Genomic DNA, 18,952 nt, shown 5'->3' with positions numbered 1-18,952 from the left:
AAGCGTCTTCTCCACGGTGTTAAAATCAGTCATCAGCATATATAAAATGGCGTGTGACATCATCTATAGGTTGGTCGTATGTGTAGGTGTTGTACATCAGCGGAGCACGCACACTTCCCTGAGGAAGCCCACTCTTCTGAATACGTCACCGGCTGCGCTCCCCATCTCGTTCAACACAGAACCGGCGATTCTGAAGTATGCTTTCCAATAGCTCTGTTAAGTGAATATCTTTTGTCATCTCTAGGATCTTGCATAGTAGACGTCTATGGTTCACTGTATCGTAAGCTGCTTACAAGTCTACAAAAACAGCACCTGTTACCATCCCTTGCTCAAAACCATCTTCGATATATTGTGTGAGGTTGAGCAGTTGACTTGTTGTTGATTTACCAGGGCGGAATCCTGCTTGCTCTAGAATGACCTTCTCACCTACAGTTGGTGCTATCCTATTGAGTATCAGGTGCTCAAACAGCATATTGGTGTGGCAAAGCAGTGAGATGGGCCGAAAACTCTTAGGATCTGAGGGATCTTTTCCGGGCTTTAATAGTGCTGTTATATGTGACTTCTGCCAAATACTAGGTAGCTTGTGTGTTGCCAGACAGCGGTTGAACAATTGCAGGAGCCATTTCTTTGCTTGCTCTCCAAAATATTTTATCCGCTCCGATGCTATGTTGTCAAGACCAATTGCTTTCCCGTGTTTTAGACTAGATATTCCAATTTCCAGCTCGTCCATGGTGAATGGTCTAGTGAAGCCACGGTCATTGCTGTACCTCTTCCTATCTAGTTGCGCTCTTGGTTGTTTCTTGTTGGTTTTTCCATTTAGGAGCAACATTGTGCAACTTGGTTAGCAGACACATTGGGATGTTGGGCAGCTTTCTTGGGATTGCCTCCAAGTTTGCATATGAGAGACCATGCCTTCTTGCTGTTTTTTGTAAGATCTGTTGCCTCTATCAAGATGTTCCAGGTGTTTTGACGCTCTTGAGAGATACTTAACATCATCCTCTCACTGGTAGTTATTGTTTCCTCTGAGAAGGGGTCAAATTCAAACATTGAGACATGCTCCCTGTATAGTTCAACATTCTCTTTGGCGAGACCAGAGATGTAGTGTGCTCTACAACCTCGGGGGATCTTCCTTTTGGCTGTTTTCTGGACAGCTTTTGCAAACAGGTTGTAGTGCTCAGGTAGCAGTTTAATACATTTAACCTTATGGTCAAGTGCTCTCGTGAACCCATTCCAATCAGCCTTCTTGTAGCTGAAGCATCTTTTGAATGGTATGACGGTTGGTAACACTGCTGCACTTATCTGAATACCAATAGGACGGTGCTGTGTCTGTGGTATTGGGCCTGTGACAGGCTTCTTGCAGAGGACAGCGATGTCGTTGCTGACAATGGCAAGATCTGGGTTATAACAGCACTTCCAGCAGGCACTGTGGAAGGAGGCTGGCAATTTAGGATAGTGGATGAGACTAAGCTGGTTAGCGTCCATCCATTCTTCGACTGCTTCTCCATCGTTGTTAGACTCCTTGTACCCTTATTGGGTACTGTGGCTATTAAAGTCTTCCCATGATGATCTGCGGTTTACTGTGCAGGTTGGATACAGAGTTAGAGAAGCTGAAAACTATGCCCGGTGGCTTGTCCACTGAGGTCACTACTACCTTGCTCAGCTCTACAGTTAGAATTTCGATGTTGTCTTGCTCTGTTTCAGAAGTAGCTTCTACAACTGAACCAGCTCTAACAAATACAGCATTGCCATATTGTCGATGAGGTCTTTCAATAGCCAGGAGCATTCCTGGTATTTTTGGGCGGTTGTTTTCACTTCCTCTGTGTGTCTCCTGCAGGTAGAGGACGTCACACTGCAACTCGTTGCATAATATAGTGAAGATGTTTTGTTTAGCTGCAGAGAATCCTTCAACATTAGCAGATATAACAGTCAATGTCGGTCTTGAAAAAGACCCATGTTTCTGACAATGATGACCTCTGTCTTCAGGCATGATCAAATCAATGGTACCAAAATGATGAATACACTACTTGCTGCGTGTGGTGGTGGTAGAATTGGTTGAAACAGGGCCGCGACATGAACGCTTCTACCTTGGCCCTGTTTCAAACAAAGTATGTGACAAAAGATAACTGGGGCTCATGAGATGATCTCCAACATTGAAAATGAACTTGTACTTTTTAGACATTCTCAGCTGACTTCCAGAGTTATTGAAAAAAATGGAGAAAATAGTCCACAACTTAGTAACCTCATTGTTTTGCAAATTGAGGAAGAACTTCTGAAAACCATTCTGGAGACCTCTGAGCATTTTATTTACCAAACAAGTTCGAATTGCTGGCAGGGATGTACAAGATCTATCCTTGTAGAAAGTGGGTAGAGTCAGGAATTCAGGAGTACATATGCTAGATTTCAGAAATGAATCTTTGTTTAATGGACTGGTACTTCAAAAACAGAGTTCAATGAACAAACGCTATTATTTTATATATTTAATGAATGTGATCCACGTAATGAAATTCCACCTATCCTTTTACTGCCTCCCAATGGTAAATAATTTAAACAGTTTTGTTAACAAATATGACAAATATGTAAATATTATTTGCCTCCTCTGCAATAGTTGTCCATGAATTTACACCTTATATAAACAGTTCTCCTTAAATTGCACACATCTATAATTCACTATCAAAAATAATACACTAAAATTCATGAAATTTCAACCCTTTTTCTCCAAAGTATATTGTGGCCTATCAACCAAAAGTAAAATTGCATGATTTTTGTAAAATATTAAATGCTATCAAAGTAATCCTGGTTGCTGGGTAATGCAATTTAATAGTATAAAAGGCCTGGGGGGCTAAATAGCTTACTCCTCTAACAACGTTCCTTCCTGTAAAATGAAGCAGCAAATGCTGGAAGCAGTCATCCAGTGAGGCTGCATATGTGGGACAAGAGCAGCTAATGTTTCAGCTTGAAAGGTCTTCCCCTACAATCAGGATCAACCCTTAACCATTATTCTGTCCAGGTCATTCTAGATCTTACAAGTTGCACTGCAGTCCTCTCATTCTTTTACTCTCTCCACCTGAATGATTATTTTACTCTCCAGTGTACAAGGACACCTAGTTTCCATTGCAACCTCTTCCCGTTTCCTAATCATTATTGTCCAGATAATAATCTGCCTTTCTGTTTTTACCACCAAATGGATAAACTAATATTATCCACATCATACTGCAAAAACATGCATTTAACAACTTAATCAGCGATCCATATCAGACTGGAGTCTCTCTGCATCTTCCCCTCAGTTCACACTCTCAACCAGTTGTTACATTTTATTCTGCATTCTTCAATTGTTTGCCGCCTTCTGCATCAATGTACTGTTGCATTGAGTTGATTTGTAGTTCGTATTCTGCTTGGATGATGGTGACCAGTGGTGTTCTGCAGGGATTTGTTCTGGAATACCTCCTCTTTGTGATTGCTATAAATAACCTGGATAAGGAAGTAGAAAGGTGGGTTAGTAAGTTTGCTGATGACACAAAAGTTGGGGGTATTGTGGATATCTGCAGGGTTGTCAGAAGTTACAGCACGACATTAATAAGATGCAGAACTGGGCTGAGAAGTGGCAGATGGAGTTTAACCCAGATAAATGTGAATTGGTTAATTTCAGTAGGTCAAATTTGAAGACAGAATATCATATTAATAGTAAAACTCTTGGGAATGTGGAGGATTAGCGAGATCTTGGGGTCCATGTCCATAGGACACTCAAAGCTGCTGCGCAGGTTGACAGTGTTGTTAAGAAGACGTATGGTGTGATGGCCTTCATCAACTGTGGGATTAAGTTCAAGGGCTGTGAGGTAATGTTAGACCATAAGACCATAAGACAAGGGAGCAGAAGTAGGCCATTCGGCCCATCGAGTCTGCTCCGCCATTTTATCATGAGCTGATCCATTCTCCTATTTAGTCCCACTCCCCCGCCTTCTCACCATAACCTTTGATGCCCTGGCTACTCAGATACCTATCAATCTCTGCCTTAAATACACCCAATGACGTGGCCTCCACTGCTGCCCGTGGCAACAAATTCCATAGATTCACCACCCTCTGACTAAAAAAATTTCATAGAAACATAGAAAATAGGTGCAGGAGTAGGCCATTCGGCCCTTCGAGCCTGCACCGCCATTTATTATGATCATGGCTGATCCTCCAACTCAGAATCCCGCCCCAGCCTTCCCTCCATACCCCCTGACCCCCGCAGCCACAAGGGCCATATCTAACTCCCTCTTAAATATAGCCAATGAACTGGCCTCAACTGTTTCCTGTGGCAGAGAATTCCACAGATTCACCACTCTCTGTGTGAAGTTTTTCCTCATCTCGGTCCTAAAAGGCTTCCCCTCTATCCTCAAACTGTGGCCCCTCGTTCTGGACTTCCCCAACATCAGGAACAATCTTCCTGCATCTAGCCTGTCCAATCCCTTTAGGATCTTATACGTTTCAATCAGATCCCCCCTCAATCTTCTAAATTCCAACGAGTACAAGCCCAGTTCATCCAGTCTTTCTTCATATGAAAGTCCTGCCATCCCAGGAATCAATCTGGTGAACCTTCTTTGTACTCCCTCTATGGCAAGGATGTCTTTCCTCAGATTAGGGGACCAAAACTGCACACAATACTCCAGGTGTGGTCTCACCAAGGCCTTGTACATCTGCAGTAGTACCTCCCTGCTCCTGTACTCGAATCCTCTCACTATAAATGCCAGCATACCATTTGCTTTTTTCACCGCCTGCTGTACCTGCATGCCCACTTTCAATGACTGGTGTATAATGACACCCAGGTCTCGTTGCACCTCCCCTTTTCCTAATTGGCCACCATTCAGATAATAATCTGTTTTCCTATTTTTGCCACCAAAGTGGATAACTTCACATTTATCCACATTAAATTGCATCTGCCATGAGTTTGCCCACTCACTCAACCTATCCAAGTCACCCTGCATCCTCTTAGCATCCTCCTCACTGCTAACACTGCCACCCAGCTTCGTGTCATCCGCAAACTTGGAGATGCTGCATTTAATTCCCTCATCCAAGTCATTAATATATATTGTAAACAACTGGGGTCCCAGCACTGAGCCTTGCGCTACCCCACTAGTCACTGCCTGCCATTCTGAAAAGGTCCCGTTTATTCCCACTCTTTGCTTCCTGTCTGCTAACCAATTCTCCACCCACACCAATACCTTACCCCCAATACCGTGTGCTTTAAGTTTGCACACTAATCTCCTGTGTGGGACCTTGTCAAAAGCCTTTTGAAAATCCAAATATACCACATCCACTGGTTCTCCCCTATCCACTCTACTAGTTACATCCTCAAAAAATTCTATGAGATTCGTCAGACATGATTTTCCTTTCACAAATCCATGCTGACTTTGTCCAATCATTTCACCGCTTTCCAAATGTGCTGTTATCACATCCTTGATAACTGACTCCAGCAGTTTCCCCACCACTGACATTAGGCTAACCGGTCAATAATTCCCCGGTTTCTCTCTCCCTCCTTTTTTAAAAAGTGGAGTTACATTAGCCACCCTCCAATCCTCAGGAACAAGACCAGAATCTAACGAGTTTTGAAAAATTATCACTAATACATCCACTATTTCTTAGGCTACTTCCTTAAGCACTCTAGGATGCAGACCATCTGGCCCTGGGGATTTATCTGCCTTCAATCCCTTCAATTTACCTAACACCACTTCCCTACTAACATGTATTTCACTCAGTTCCTCCATCTCACTGGACCCTCTGTCCCTTACTATTTCTGGAAGATTATTTATGTCCTCCTTAGTGAAGACAGGACCAAAGTAATCATTCAATTGGTCTGCCATGTCCTTGCTCCCCATAATCAATTCACCTGTTTCTGTCTGCAGGGGACCTACATTTGTCTTTACCAGTCTTTTCCTTTTTACATATCTATAAAAGCTTTTACAGTCCGTTTTTATGTTCCCTGCCAGTTTTCTCTCATAATCTTTTTTCCCCTTCCTAATTAAGTCCTTTGTCCTCCTCTGCTGAACTCTGAATTTCTCCCAGTCCTCAGGTGAGCCACTTTCTCTGGCTAATCTGTATGCTTCTTCTTTGGAATTGCTACTATCCCTAATTTCTCTTGTCAGCCACGGGTGCACTACCTTCCTTGATTTATTCTTTTGCCAAACTGGGATGAACAATTGTTGTAGTTCATCCATGCATTTCTTCGCATTTCTGTTCTAAATGGGCACCCTTCAATCCTTAAGTCATGCCCTCTCGTACTGGACTCCCCAATCATGGGAAACAACTTTGTCACATCCACTCTGTCCATGCCTTTTAACATTCGAAATGTTTCTATGAGGTCTCCCCTCATTCTTCTAAACTCCAAGGAATACAGTCCAACAGCGGACAAACGTTCCTTATATATTAACCCTCTCATTCCCAGAATCATTCTAGTGAATCTTCTCTGTACCCTCTCCAACATCAGCACATCCTTTCTTAAATAAGGAGACCAAAACTGCCCACAGTACTCCAAGTGAGGTCTCACCAGTGCCTTATAGAGCCTCAACATCACATCCCTGCTCCTATACTCTATTCCTCTAGAAATGAATGCCAAAATTGCATTCACCTTCTTCACTGCTGACTCAACCTGGAGGTTAAATTTAAGGGTATCCGGTACGAGGTCTCCCAAGTCCCGTTGCATCTCAGAACTTTGAATTCCTTCCCCATTTAAATAATAGTCTGCCCGTTTATTACTTCTGCCAAAGTGCATAACCATACACTTTCCAACATTGTACTTCATTTGCCACTTCTCTGCCCATTCTTCCAATCTATCCAAGTCTCTCTGCAGACTCTCCGTTTCCTCAGCACTACCGGCCCCTCCACCTATCTTCGTATCGTCAGCAAACATAGCCACAAAGCCATCTATTCCATAATCCAAATCGTTGATGTACAATGTAAAAAGAAACGGCCCCAACACTGATCCCTGTGGAAAACCACTGGTAACTGGCAGCCAACCAGAATAGGATCCCTTTATTCCCACTCTCTGTTTCCTGCCATATCCATGTATGTAACTTTCCCGTAATTCCATGGGCTCTTATCTTGTTAAGTAGCCTCATGTGTGGCACCTTGTCAAAGGCCTTCTGAAAATCCAAATATACAACATCCACTGCATCTCCTTTGTCTAGCCTACTGGTAATTTCCTCAAAAAATTGTAATAGGTTTGTCAGGCAGGATTTTCCTTTAAGGAATCCATGCTGAGTTCTGCCTATCTTGTCATATGCCTCCAGGTACTCTGTAACCTCATCCTTGACAATCGACTCCAACAACTTCCCAACCACCAATGTCAAGCTGACAGGTCTATAATTTCCTTTTTGCTTCCTTGCTCCCTTCTTAAATAGCAGAGTGACATTTGCAATCTTCCAGTCTTCTGGAACCATGCCAGAATCTATCGACTTTTGAAAGATCATCGCTAATGCCTCCGCAATCTCCACAGCTACTTCCTTCAGAACATGAGGGTGCATTCCATCTGGTCCAGGAGATTTATCTACCTTTAGCCTATTCAGCTTCCTGAGTACTTTCTCTATCGTAATTGTGACTGCGCACACTTCTCTTCCCTGACACCCTTGAGTGTCCGGTATACTGCTGATGTCTTCCTCAGTGAAGACTGATGCAAAATGCTCGTTCAGTTCCTCTGCCATCTCCTTATCTCCCATTACAATTTCTCCAGCATCATTTTCTATTTGTCCTATATCTACTCTCGCCTGTCTTTTACTCTTTATATGTTACAGCTATATAAGACCTTGGTCAGACCCCACTTGGAGTACTGTGTTCAGTTCTGGTCACCTCACTAGAGGAAGGATGTAGATACTATAGAGATAATGCGGAGGAGACTTATAAGGATGTTGCTTGGATTGGACAGTGTGCCTTATGAGAATAGGTTGAGTAAACTTGGCCTTTTCTCCTTGGAGCGACAGAGGGTGAAAGGTGACCTGACAGAGGTGTATAAGATGATGAGAGGCAATGATCAAGTGGATAGCCAGAGGTTTTTTTCCCAGGGCTGATGTGGCTAACACGAGGGGGCATAGTTTTAAGGTGCTTAGAAGTAGGCACAAGGGGGATGTCAGAGGTAAGTTTTTCACACAGAGTGGAGGGTGCGTGGAATGCACTGCCAGTGAATCTGGTGAAGGTGGATACAATAGAGTCTTTTAAGAGACTCTTAAAAAGGTACATGGAGTTTAGAAAAATAAAGGGATATGCAGTAGGATAACTCTAGGCAGTTGCTAGAGTAGATTAATTCCAAAGAAGTAGCATACAAATTAGCCAGAGAAAGTGGCTCACCTGAGGACTGGGAGAAATTCAGAGTTCAGCAGAGGAGGACAAAGGGCTTAATTAGGAAGGGGAAAAAAGATTATGAGAGAAAACTGGCAGAGAACATAAAAACGGACTGTAAAAGCTTTTATAGATATGTAAAAAGGAAAAGACTGATAAAGACAAATGTAGGTCCCCTGCAAACAGAAACAGGTGAATTGATTATGGGGAGCAAGGACATGGCAGACCAATTGAATAATTACTTTGGTTCTGTCTTCACTAAGGAGGACATAAATAATCTTCCAGAAATAGTAAGGGACAGAGGGTCCAGTGAGATGGAGGAACTGAGCGAAATACATGTTAGTAGGGAAGTGGTGTTAGGTAAATTGAAGGGATTGAAGGCAGATAAATCCCCAGGGCCAGATGGTCTGCATCCCAGAGTGCTTAAGGAAGTGGCCCAAGAAATAGTGGATGCATTAGTGATAATTTTTCAAAACTCGTTAGATTCTGGACTAGTTCCTGAGGATTGGAGGGTGGCTAATGTAACCCCACTTTTTAAAAAAGGAGGGAGAGAGAAACCGGGGAATTATAGGCCGGTTAGCCTAACATCGGTGGTGGGGAAACTGCTGGAGTCAGTTATCAAGGATGTGATAACAGCACATTTGGAAAGCGGTGAAATGATCGGACAAAGTCAGCATGGATTTGTGAAAGGAAAATCATGTCTGACGAATCTCATAGAATTTTTTGAGGATGTAACTAGTAGAGTGGATAGGGGAGAACCAGTGGATGTGGTATATTTGGATTTTCAAAAGGCTTTTGACAAGGTCCCACACAGGAGATTAGTGTGCAAACTTAAAGCACATGGTATTGGGGGTAAGGTATTGGTGTGGGTGGAGAATTGGTTAGCAGACAGGAAGCAAAGAGTGGGAATAAACGGGACCTTTTCAGAATGGCAGGCGGTGACTAGTGGGGTACCGCAAGGCTCAGTGCTGGGACCCCAGTTGTTTACAATATATATTAATGACTTGGATGAGGGAATTAAATGCAGCATCTCCAAGTTTGCGGATGACACAAAGCTGGGTGGCAGTGTTAGCAGTGAGGAGGATGCTAAGAGGATGCAGGGTGACTTGGATAGGTTGGGTGAGTGGGCAAACTCATGGCAGATGCAATTTAATGTGGATAAATGTGAAGTTATCCACTTTGGTGGCAAAAATAGGAAAACAGATTATTATCTGAATGGTGGCCGATTAGGAAAAGGGGAGGTGCAACGAGACCTGGGTGTCATTATACACCAGTCATTGAAAGTGGGCATGCAGGTACAGCAGGCGGTGAAAAAGGTGAACGGTATGCTGGCATTTATAGCGAGAGGATTCGAGTACAGGAGCAGGGAGGTACTACTGCAGTTGTACAAGGCCTTGGTGAGACCACACCTGGAGTATTGTGTGCAGTTTTGGTCCCCTAATCTGAGGAAAGACATCCTTGCCATAGAGGGAGTACAAAGAAGGTTCACCAGATTGATTCCTGGGATGGCAGGTCTTTCATATGAAGAAAGACTGGATGAACTGGGCTTGTACTCGTTGGAATTTAGAAGATTGAGGGGGGATCTGATTGAAACGTATAAGATCCTAAAGGGATTGGACAGGCTAGATGCGGGAAGATTGTTCCCGATGTTGGGGAGGTCTAGAACGAGGGGTCACAGTTTGAGGATAGAGGGGAAGCCTTTTAGGACCGAGGTTAGGAAAAACTTCTTCACACAGAGAGTGGTGAATCTGTGGAATTCTCTGCCACAGCAAACTGTTGAGGCCAGTTCATTAGCTATGTTTAAAAGGAAGTTAGATATGGCCCTTGTGGCTACAGGGGTCAGGGGGTATGGAGGGAAGGCTGGGTTCTGAGTTGGATGATCAGCCATGATCATAATAAATGGCGGTGCAGGCTCGAAGGTCCGAATGGCCTACTCCTGCACCTATTTTCTATGTTTCTATGTTTCTATTACATGGTCGGCACAACATTGTGTGCCGAAGGGCCTGTAATGTGCTGTAGATTTCTATGATTATGCCAATGATATTAAAGCTAATTCTCATTCAGTGTTTAAAAGGTAGGTGAACAGGTAAGGAAGGGAGGGATACAGACCAAGAACAGACAGATAGAATCAGTTTACGTTGACATAATAGTCCACACGAACACCCCGTGTGGAAGAAGGGTCTGTCGTGTGCTGCTCTGCTTTGTCGCTACAGGCTTGGCCTTGAATTATGAACTACAGTAACAACACTGAGCACTTGAATAGTTTGCAATATTTCAAGATTTTATGATCAATATGGCAACTTTCTTAGATTCCATATTTTCCCAGTTTCTGCTTTCAAATCTCTGTAGGTATTTTCAGTATAGGCATGAAAGGCGACAAAGTTCAATAATATCAATTAATTCTGAAAGTTGGATTAATTGCTTCTTCATTGCAATGTTGACACACAAATGGGAACCATACACCGTTTCATTTGGGTCAATATTTCAGTATCATTCCTGCACTATAAATTTGATGTAAGGATGCTTTTCAGTTGAGAGTAGGTGTGATTTTTTCATGTAGGTCATACACATAACTTGCATTTTTCTGTGAATTTTCAGAATCAAAGTTAGTTAAGATTGAGACATCTGTAGCAGTTGTAATTTCCGAAATGTCACTATTATTTGTTTTCTTAGGTGGGTGTGATGAAGTGAACTACAGTCCATCTAACTGTGGACCAGGAAGTATATCAGAGACACGGGACAACAATGCAAATAACCCTGCAAGCAGGCTGTCTCCTGCAATAACAGCAGCTCCAACAGTGGAGAACGGGAATCAATTGCTGAATGGTAATTTATATTTCACATACCAGTGAACTGTTAGAGCAGTGCATGCGGTGAGTAATTATCAATTAAATAATTGTCCAGAAAACACATTTTCTAATCGACTTTCCACAAAATCTAATGATCTGCACAAATCTTGAACATATAAAATCCTAGATCAGCTTGGAGCAACAACATTCTACCCCAAAACACAATTGGGAATTCAGGACACATGAATTTCTGGATTATTCGAATTCCTCCAAATAATAAATGGAAAATCACAGAGTGATCGGTACCATGCTGTAAGATTTACTTGTTCTTATTGTTCACTTGTTTAAGATAATTAGGACAACTGACATCTATCAAAATTTAAAGAATGAAAATATATATTACTTGAAATGGAAAAAAGCTGAAAGCTGTTCTGTTTGTTTTAAAAATAATATTTCTGTGTATGATAAAACAGAAAATTTGTTTATAATAAAATGTAATCTTCTTAAGAAATAGTAGAAAACTTCTTGGTCACTCATTGCTCTTCATTAGAAAATTTCCATTGAAAATGTTGTGTTTGATAATGGGTTTTTAACCTGAGCCAGGCTGCAATTTGTGTATTTTCAATTGACAGACAGAATGGGATATGACAATACAATAGTTCTTGTCAATTATCTTGTCAATCATATGTCTCGACATGGAGTGATTTTCTCAGAAATTGAAGTCCCACATGAAGAAGCATAGACTCTAGAATTAAACCCTAAGATTGATTTTCACTGCTTTGATTTCACAACCTCTGCTTTAAATGGAGTTCCTTTTCCCCAAAATTTCACTTGAATTCCCCTATTTTGTGAGAAACTCTGATGTCTTAACTCCTCTACGAAGATCACACACAAAGGAATTTCTGGCGGATATTTCATAACTTTTTTCACAAAAGTGAATAAATATACCAGAAACAATGGATTTATCTTGTTTTTTCTGGCACAGTTAAGTAAAGTGAAAACCGAATGAAATTAAATTATATAATTTTATAAATCAGAAAATGGTGAGGTAGTTCAATGGTGGGGGAGTGTAGCCTGTTGGAAGTCCAATTTCAAGGACCATCCCACATTCTGCATCTATTAGTTTTTCAGTTCAATGCTCACATAATCAATGCTAAAGAAACAAAGCAATAACAATTATACTGGGACTAAAGCTAATCTGCCCTGGAGATTAGTTTGTTATCATGTATACCAAGGTGCAAAAAAATTCCTTGTTCATATAGAGCTCACAGGGTGTAATGGTATTAATAAATATATCAGCAAGCGCAAAACACCAGACTGGTGCAAAGTAAGTAGAATAGTGCAAAGATAGTGTAAATTGAAGCAATGCAAAAAAGAAATTTAAAATAGCCAAGCAATGAGGAATTAGGGGCCAAGAACAAGGCAACATCAATACTGCCAAACTGTGAACTTTTCTGCCTCAATTAAGTGCAGCTTACCCTTTCAATATTAAAATTGGTTGGGCTCTTAAACCTGTTGAGATTAATGGACTCTTACTCTCTGCATGGTCTGCCAAATGAGCTTAACCAAACCCTTAGAGGGGCATATTTCCCAGAAGAGGTCCCCTTATAAGTGAAATTTAATGCTTCTCTGGAGCACATAAATTAACTGTCTTCTGCTGTAAGCACATTCTGATCATGTATTGTATTTCCAGCATCTGCAGAATCTCTTTTGTTTCTGAGCATACATGTGGACCTGGGCACCTGTTAAACTTGGACTGTAATATTCAAAATCTGCAGGTGTTTTATCTTACAGTCAAAGTTCAACTAGTGCTAATATTGAGGGCTCAGGAATAGCACAGGATGATCCTTGTCCCTCTGTTCAGCCCTATTGTTGCTACATAGCTTTGAATCCTGGGTGGTTTTGGATGCTTAATTACTTTAGGACCCACTAAATTTTTGTTGCAGACTGTATATTGAAATGCTCATTTGGGTGCCAAGTGATGTACAAGCTCTTCCCTATAAGATGAAATAAACTGTGATTTCCTTTACTTTTTACTTTGAGTAATATTCTCAGATTAGCAATTTAGAGGACAAACAAATAAAAATACTGTTCATATATCCTAACAAAGAACACTATGTCCTGAAATGACTTTATTCTTCATTTTAACTTGCAGCCTCATCCATTTCAGTGCCAAAACAACCTTTTGATGAACAATTCACTATGTACTTTACAGAAATACTTACACTGTGTTATAGGTTAAGTTTATAATTTAACAGTGTTCAGTCGTATCAATTGCCTCTTTTGCATGTTATTCATGGTGCTTTTCATTTTGGACTGGATCCAGATTTAAGAAAAATGTGTTCTTCTGGGTGATGTGGTTACAGTTAAATAAATTGATACTTGTTACTTTGCTTGTTTTAGTAGCATTTTGTTTTTGTAATTTGCAGTGTAATACCGTTGAACAAATTCCAATCTAAAATTTCTATCAGTGTTCTATCTTCAATGAATTACATTTTCAATAAAAAAGATTATATTTCAGTGTATGCCTGTTTCCTATTTGAATAAATGTACTAGGCAGATAATTCCTCTTCTGGACTGTCACGGCTGATCTTTTTTTGTATTCTTCTACTATTCTGGCCTTCACTATTACCAGATACTGTAATATATTGCATCAAGCTAGATTCCTTAAAACACCAAAAAATGGATGTTTCAGAGTTATAATCCCTTCTCAAGCATGGGCTGGAGGCCTTAAGGTATTGGAAACTGAATGTATTAGGTAGCAACTTAGAACATAGAACGTAGAAAATTACAGCACAGTACAGGCCCTTTTTAAATGCCTCTAATGTATTTGCCTCCAATACCACCCCTGCCAGAGCTTTCCACGCACCTACTACTCACTGCGTAACAAGCATACCTCTGACATCCCCCTTGTACTTTCCTCCAATTGTGCCCCCTTGTGTGAGCCATTTCTGCCTGGAAAAACAATATCTGACTATCCACACAGTACACCTCGATCAAATCTCCTCTCATCCTTCTTCAATCCAAAGTGAAAAGGCCTAGCCTGCTCAATCTAGCTTCATAAGACATATCTTCTAGTCTCGCAGCATCATTGTAAATCTCCTCTGCGCTCTCTCTAACGCTTCAACATCCTTCCTATAATTAGGTGACCAGAACTGACCACAAAATTCCACGTGTGGTCCAACAGGTTTACAGAGAGCAGCAACATTACATTGTGGCTCTTGAACACCCCTCACTATTGAGGACAAGCAGACCATTCACCTTCCCAAACCTACCGACTTACGTGGCTGCTTTGAGAGATCTATGGATGTGGACACCAACATCCCTCTCTTCTTTCACACTGTCAAGAAACCAGCCATTAACCCTGTATTCTGCTTTCAAGTTTCACCTTTCAAAATGAATCCCTTCTAGCTTTTCTAAGTTAGTATGACACATCAGAGGGTCCAAGCAACTTTTCTGGGACAGAGTAATTCACGCAGACGGTATAAAACTTCTGAGGACAGAGAGCCAGATGCCCATGATTAGTGTTGTGAGAGCTGACTCACTGAGTACACAATTATCCCAACTATTGATAGATTAACTCTGTCTGTGACCATATTTGATGTACTAAAGTGACAATATCAGTCTGGTTCCTTGAACTTGGTTACAATGGTGCAAATAACTTAGTTGTAATTGCCTGGTTTATTGTAGGCCAATTAATATAACCCCATTGTCTGACGGTTAGCTGACGAAAATGACAACGGTCACCATTTTGGAAACCATATTTCTTACCCAGCCACCCCCTCCTGTGAGCCAGCAGCCTGTGCTCTGTTAGACTGCACTGTCTGTTATGAGCTGTCCTTGTAACTTCAAAGTGACCACTGCTTACAATTTGCATTAAGTGAAAACTGGTTCTTGTTTGAATTAATATCTACTATAACTCCTGAATAGTGCCTAACAAGGTTTAGATTGATCATGGAGCAGCTTAAAAGGTTGGCAGAACATCGTGGACTGAAGGGCTCACACTGTGTTGTATTTTTTCTATATCCTATGTTCTAAAAGGAACATGGATTTTCTTCAAAAAAGCTATTTTCAGTAATAGTAATAAAACAAACCAAGTACAATAAAAACTCAGCAGGTCAGCAGCATCCAGGAAAGTAGAACTGTTAACTTATCAGTTCTGATACCCTTCATCATAACTGTAAAAGAAAAATAAATTTGTCTTGTAAGGTCAAGAAGGGGAACAAGGGGAATGGGTGGAACAGAGGGAATTCCTCTGAAAGGGAAAAATCTGGCCATTAGCCATAAGCTCTGTTATCTGTGGAGTGTGTCACTAATATTGTGTAGTGTGGCTTTTTGCAACATTTACAGGAGGCCAGGATGTGTGAATTAAAAATAAAGGAAAAGTAGGTCAGAAACAAAAGGTGACTGATACAAAACAGAAAGAAATAGCAAATTATCTAAAGTTTGATAATTAAATATTCTGTAAGGTGCCCAGACAAAAGATGAGATATTGTTCCTTTGAAAAGAGTAAACCATTGGCTTTTCAGACTGAGACACTTCATCAGTGGATAAAGGGAACAGATGGACATTATTTACTTGGATTTCCAGAAGAAGTTCAATAAGGTGCCACGTAAAAGACTTATCCATAAGATAAGGATGCATAGAGTTGGGGGTGATGTATTAGAATGGATAAAAGTTTGGTTAATTAATAGAAAGCGAAAAGTTGGGATACATGGTTGGCAATCAGTGGTGAGCAGTGTGTCACGGGGTCCATGCTGGGTCCGCAACTGTTCACAATATATATTAATGACTTGGAAGAGGGGACCGAGTGTGGTGTATCTAGGTTTGCTGATGATACTAAATTGAGTGGAAAAGTAAATTGTGCAGAAGATGCAGAGAGTCTGCAGAGAGATATAGATAGGTTAATTGAGTGGGCAAGGGTCTGGCTGATGGAGTACAATGTTGGTAAATGTGAGGTCATCCACTTTGGAAGGAAAAATGAAAGAGCAGATTATTATTTAAATGGTAAAAAATTGCATCATGCTGCTTTGCAGAGGGACTTGGGAGTGCTTTTGCATGGATCACAAAAGGTTGGTTTGCAGGTGCAGCAGGCTACAAGGCAAATAGAATGTTAGCCTTCATTGCTAGAGGGATTGAATTTAAGAACAGGGAGGTTATACTGCAACTGTAGGAGGTAATTCGTAATAAGGTGGATGAATTGAAAGTGCAGATTGTTATTAATGATTATGATATAGTTGGGATCACAGAGACATGGCTCCAGGGTGACCAGGGATGGGAGCTCAACGTTCAGGGATATTCAATATTCAGGAGGGATAGACATGAAGGAAGGGGAGGTGGGGTGGCGTTGCTGGTTAAAAAAGAGATTAACGCAATAGAAAGGAAGGACATAAGCCAGGAAGATGTGGAATCGATATGGGTAGAGCTGCGTAACACTAAGGGGCAGAAGACGCTGGTGGGAGTTGTGTACCGGCCACCTAACAGTAGTAGTGAGGTCGGAGATGGTATTAAACAGGAAATTAGAAATGTGTGCAATAAAGGAACAGCAGTTATAATGGGTGACTTCAATCTACATGTAGACTGGGTGAACCAAATTGGTAAAGGTGCTGAGGAAGAGGATTTCTTGGAATGTATGCGGGATGGTTTTTTGAACCAACATGTCGAGGAACCAACTAGAGAGCAGGCTATTCTGGACTGGGTTTTGAGCAATGAGGAAGGGTTAATTAGCGATCTTGTCGTGAGAGGCCCCTTGGGTAAGAGTGACCATAATATGGTAGAATTCTTCATTAATATGCAGAGTGACATAGTTAATTCAGAAACAAAGGTTCTGAACTTAAAGAGGGGTAACTTTGAAGGTATGAGACGTGAATTAGATAAGATAGACTGGCAAATGACACTTAAAGGATTGACGGTGGATGGCAAGCATTTAAAGGTTGCATGGATGAACTACAACAATTGTTCATCCCAGTTTGGCAAAAGAATAAATCAAGGAAAGTACTGCACCCGTGGCTGACAAGAGAAATTAGGGATAGTATCAATTCCAAAGAAGTAGCATACAAATTAGCCAGAGAAAGTGGCTCACCTGAGGACTGGGAGAAATTCAGAGTTCAGCAGAGGAGGACAAAGGGCTTAATTTGGAAGGGGAAAAAAGATTATGAGAGAAAACTGGCAGAGAACATAAAAATGGACTGTAAAAGCTTTTATAGATATGTAAAAAGGAAAAGACTGGTAAAGACAAATGTAGGTCCCCTGCAGATCGAAGCAGGTGAATTGATTATGGGGAGCAAGGACATGGCAGACCAATTGAATAATTACTTTGGTTCTGTCTTCACTAAGGAGGACATAAATAATCTTCCAGAAATAGTAAGGGACAAAGGGTCCAGTAAGATGGAGGAACTGAGTGAAATACATGTTAGTAGGGAAGTGGTGTTAGGTAAATTGAAGGGATTGAAGGCAGATAAATCCCCAGGGCCAGATGGTCTGCATCCTAGAGTGCTTAAGGAAGTAGCCCAAGAAATAGTGGATGCATTAGTGATAATTTTTCAAAACTCGTTAGATTCTGGACTAGTTCCTGAGGATTGGAGGGTGGCTAATGTAACCCCACTTTTTAAAAAAGGACGGAGAGAGAAACCGGGGAATTATAGACCGGTTAGCCTAACGTCGGTGGTGGGGAAACTGCTGGAGTCAGTTATCAAGGATGTGATAACAGCACATTTGGAAAGCGGTGAAATGATCGGACAAAGTCAGCATGGATTTGTGAAAGGAAAATAATGTCTGACGAATAGAGTGGATGGGGAGAACCAGTGGATGTGGTATATTTGGATTTTCAAAAGGCTTTTGACAAGGTCCCACACAGGAGATTAGTGTGCAAACTTAAAGCACATGGTATTGGGGGTAAGGTATTGGTGTGGGTGGAGAATTGGTTAGCAGACAGGAAGCAAAGAGTGGGAATAAACGGGACCTTTTCAGAATGGCAGGCGGTAACTAGTGGGGTACAGCAAGGCTCAGTGCTGGGACCCCAGTTGTTTACAATATATATTAATGACTTGGATGAGGGAATTAAATGCAGCATCTCCAAGTTTGCGGATGACACGAAGCTGGGTGGCAGTGTTAGCAGTGAGGAGGATGCTAAGAGGATGCAGGGTGACTTGGATAGGTTGAGTGAGTGGGCAAACTCATGGCAGATGCAATTTAATGTGGATAAATGTGAAGTTATCCACTTTGGTGGCAAAAATAGGAAAACAGATTATTATCTGAATGGTGGCCAATTAGGAAAAGGGGAGGTGCAACGAGACCTGGGTGTCATTATACACCAGTCATTGAAAGTGGGCATGCAGGTACAGCAGGCGGTGAAAAAGGCGAACGGTATGCTGGCATTTATAGCGAGAGGATTCGAGTACAGGAGCAGGGAGGTACTACTGCAGTTGTACAAGGCCTTGGTGAGACCACACCTGGTGTATTGTGTGCAGTTTTGGTCCCCTAATCTGAGGAAAGACATCTTTGCCATAGAGGGAGTACAAAGAAGGTTCACCAGATTGATTCCTGGGATGGCAGGGCTTTCATATGAAGAAGGACTGGATGAACTGGGCTTGTACTCGTTGGAATTTAGAAGATTGAGGGGGGATCTGATTGAAACGTATAAGATCCTAAAGGGATTGGACAGGCTCGATGCGGGAAGATTGTTCCCGATGTTGGGGAGGTCCAGAACGAGAGGTCACAGTTTGAGGATAGAGGGGAAGCCTTTTAGGACCGAGATTAGGAAAAACTTCTTCACACAGAGAGTGGTGAATCTGTGGAATTCTCTGCCACAGCAAACTGTTGAGGCCAGTTCATTGGCTATGTTTAAGAGGGAGTTA

At 41.5% G+C, this 18,952-nt stretch overlaps 1 protein-coding gene across 5 annotated transcripts in view; it reads left to right on the top strand.

Moving 5' to 3' along the window:
• The window catches only part of myo16 (myosin XVI), a 675,445-nt gene extending 661,798 nt beyond the window's left edge, over positions 1–13,647 (top strand). For 4 of the 5 annotated variants that reach the window (XM_063053735.1, XM_063053734.1, XM_063053733.1 and 1 more), the window contains 2 exons: positions 10,981–11,133; positions 11,284–13,647. In XM_063053735.1, the coding sequence (XP_062909805.1) occupies positions 10,981–11,133; positions 11,284–11,342 (212 nt within the window). In that variant the 3' untranslated portion in view covers positions 11,343–13,647. Of the gene's footprint in view, positions 1–10,980; positions 11,141–11,283 lie in introns of those variants that run through there. The other variant, XM_063053737.1, reaches the window with a different exon arrangement.
• The last annotated feature ends 5,305 nt before the right edge of the window (positions 13,648–18,952 follow it).

Source organism: Mobula hypostoma, chromosome 7 (assembly GCF_963921235.1).
Source record: "Mobula hypostoma chromosome 7, sMobHyp1.1, whole genome shotgun sequence".
NCBI lineage: Eukaryota > Metazoa > Chordata > Chondrichthyes > Myliobatiformes > Myliobatidae > Mobula > Mobula hypostoma.
This window is presented reverse-complemented; position numbering and strand designations above follow the sequence as displayed.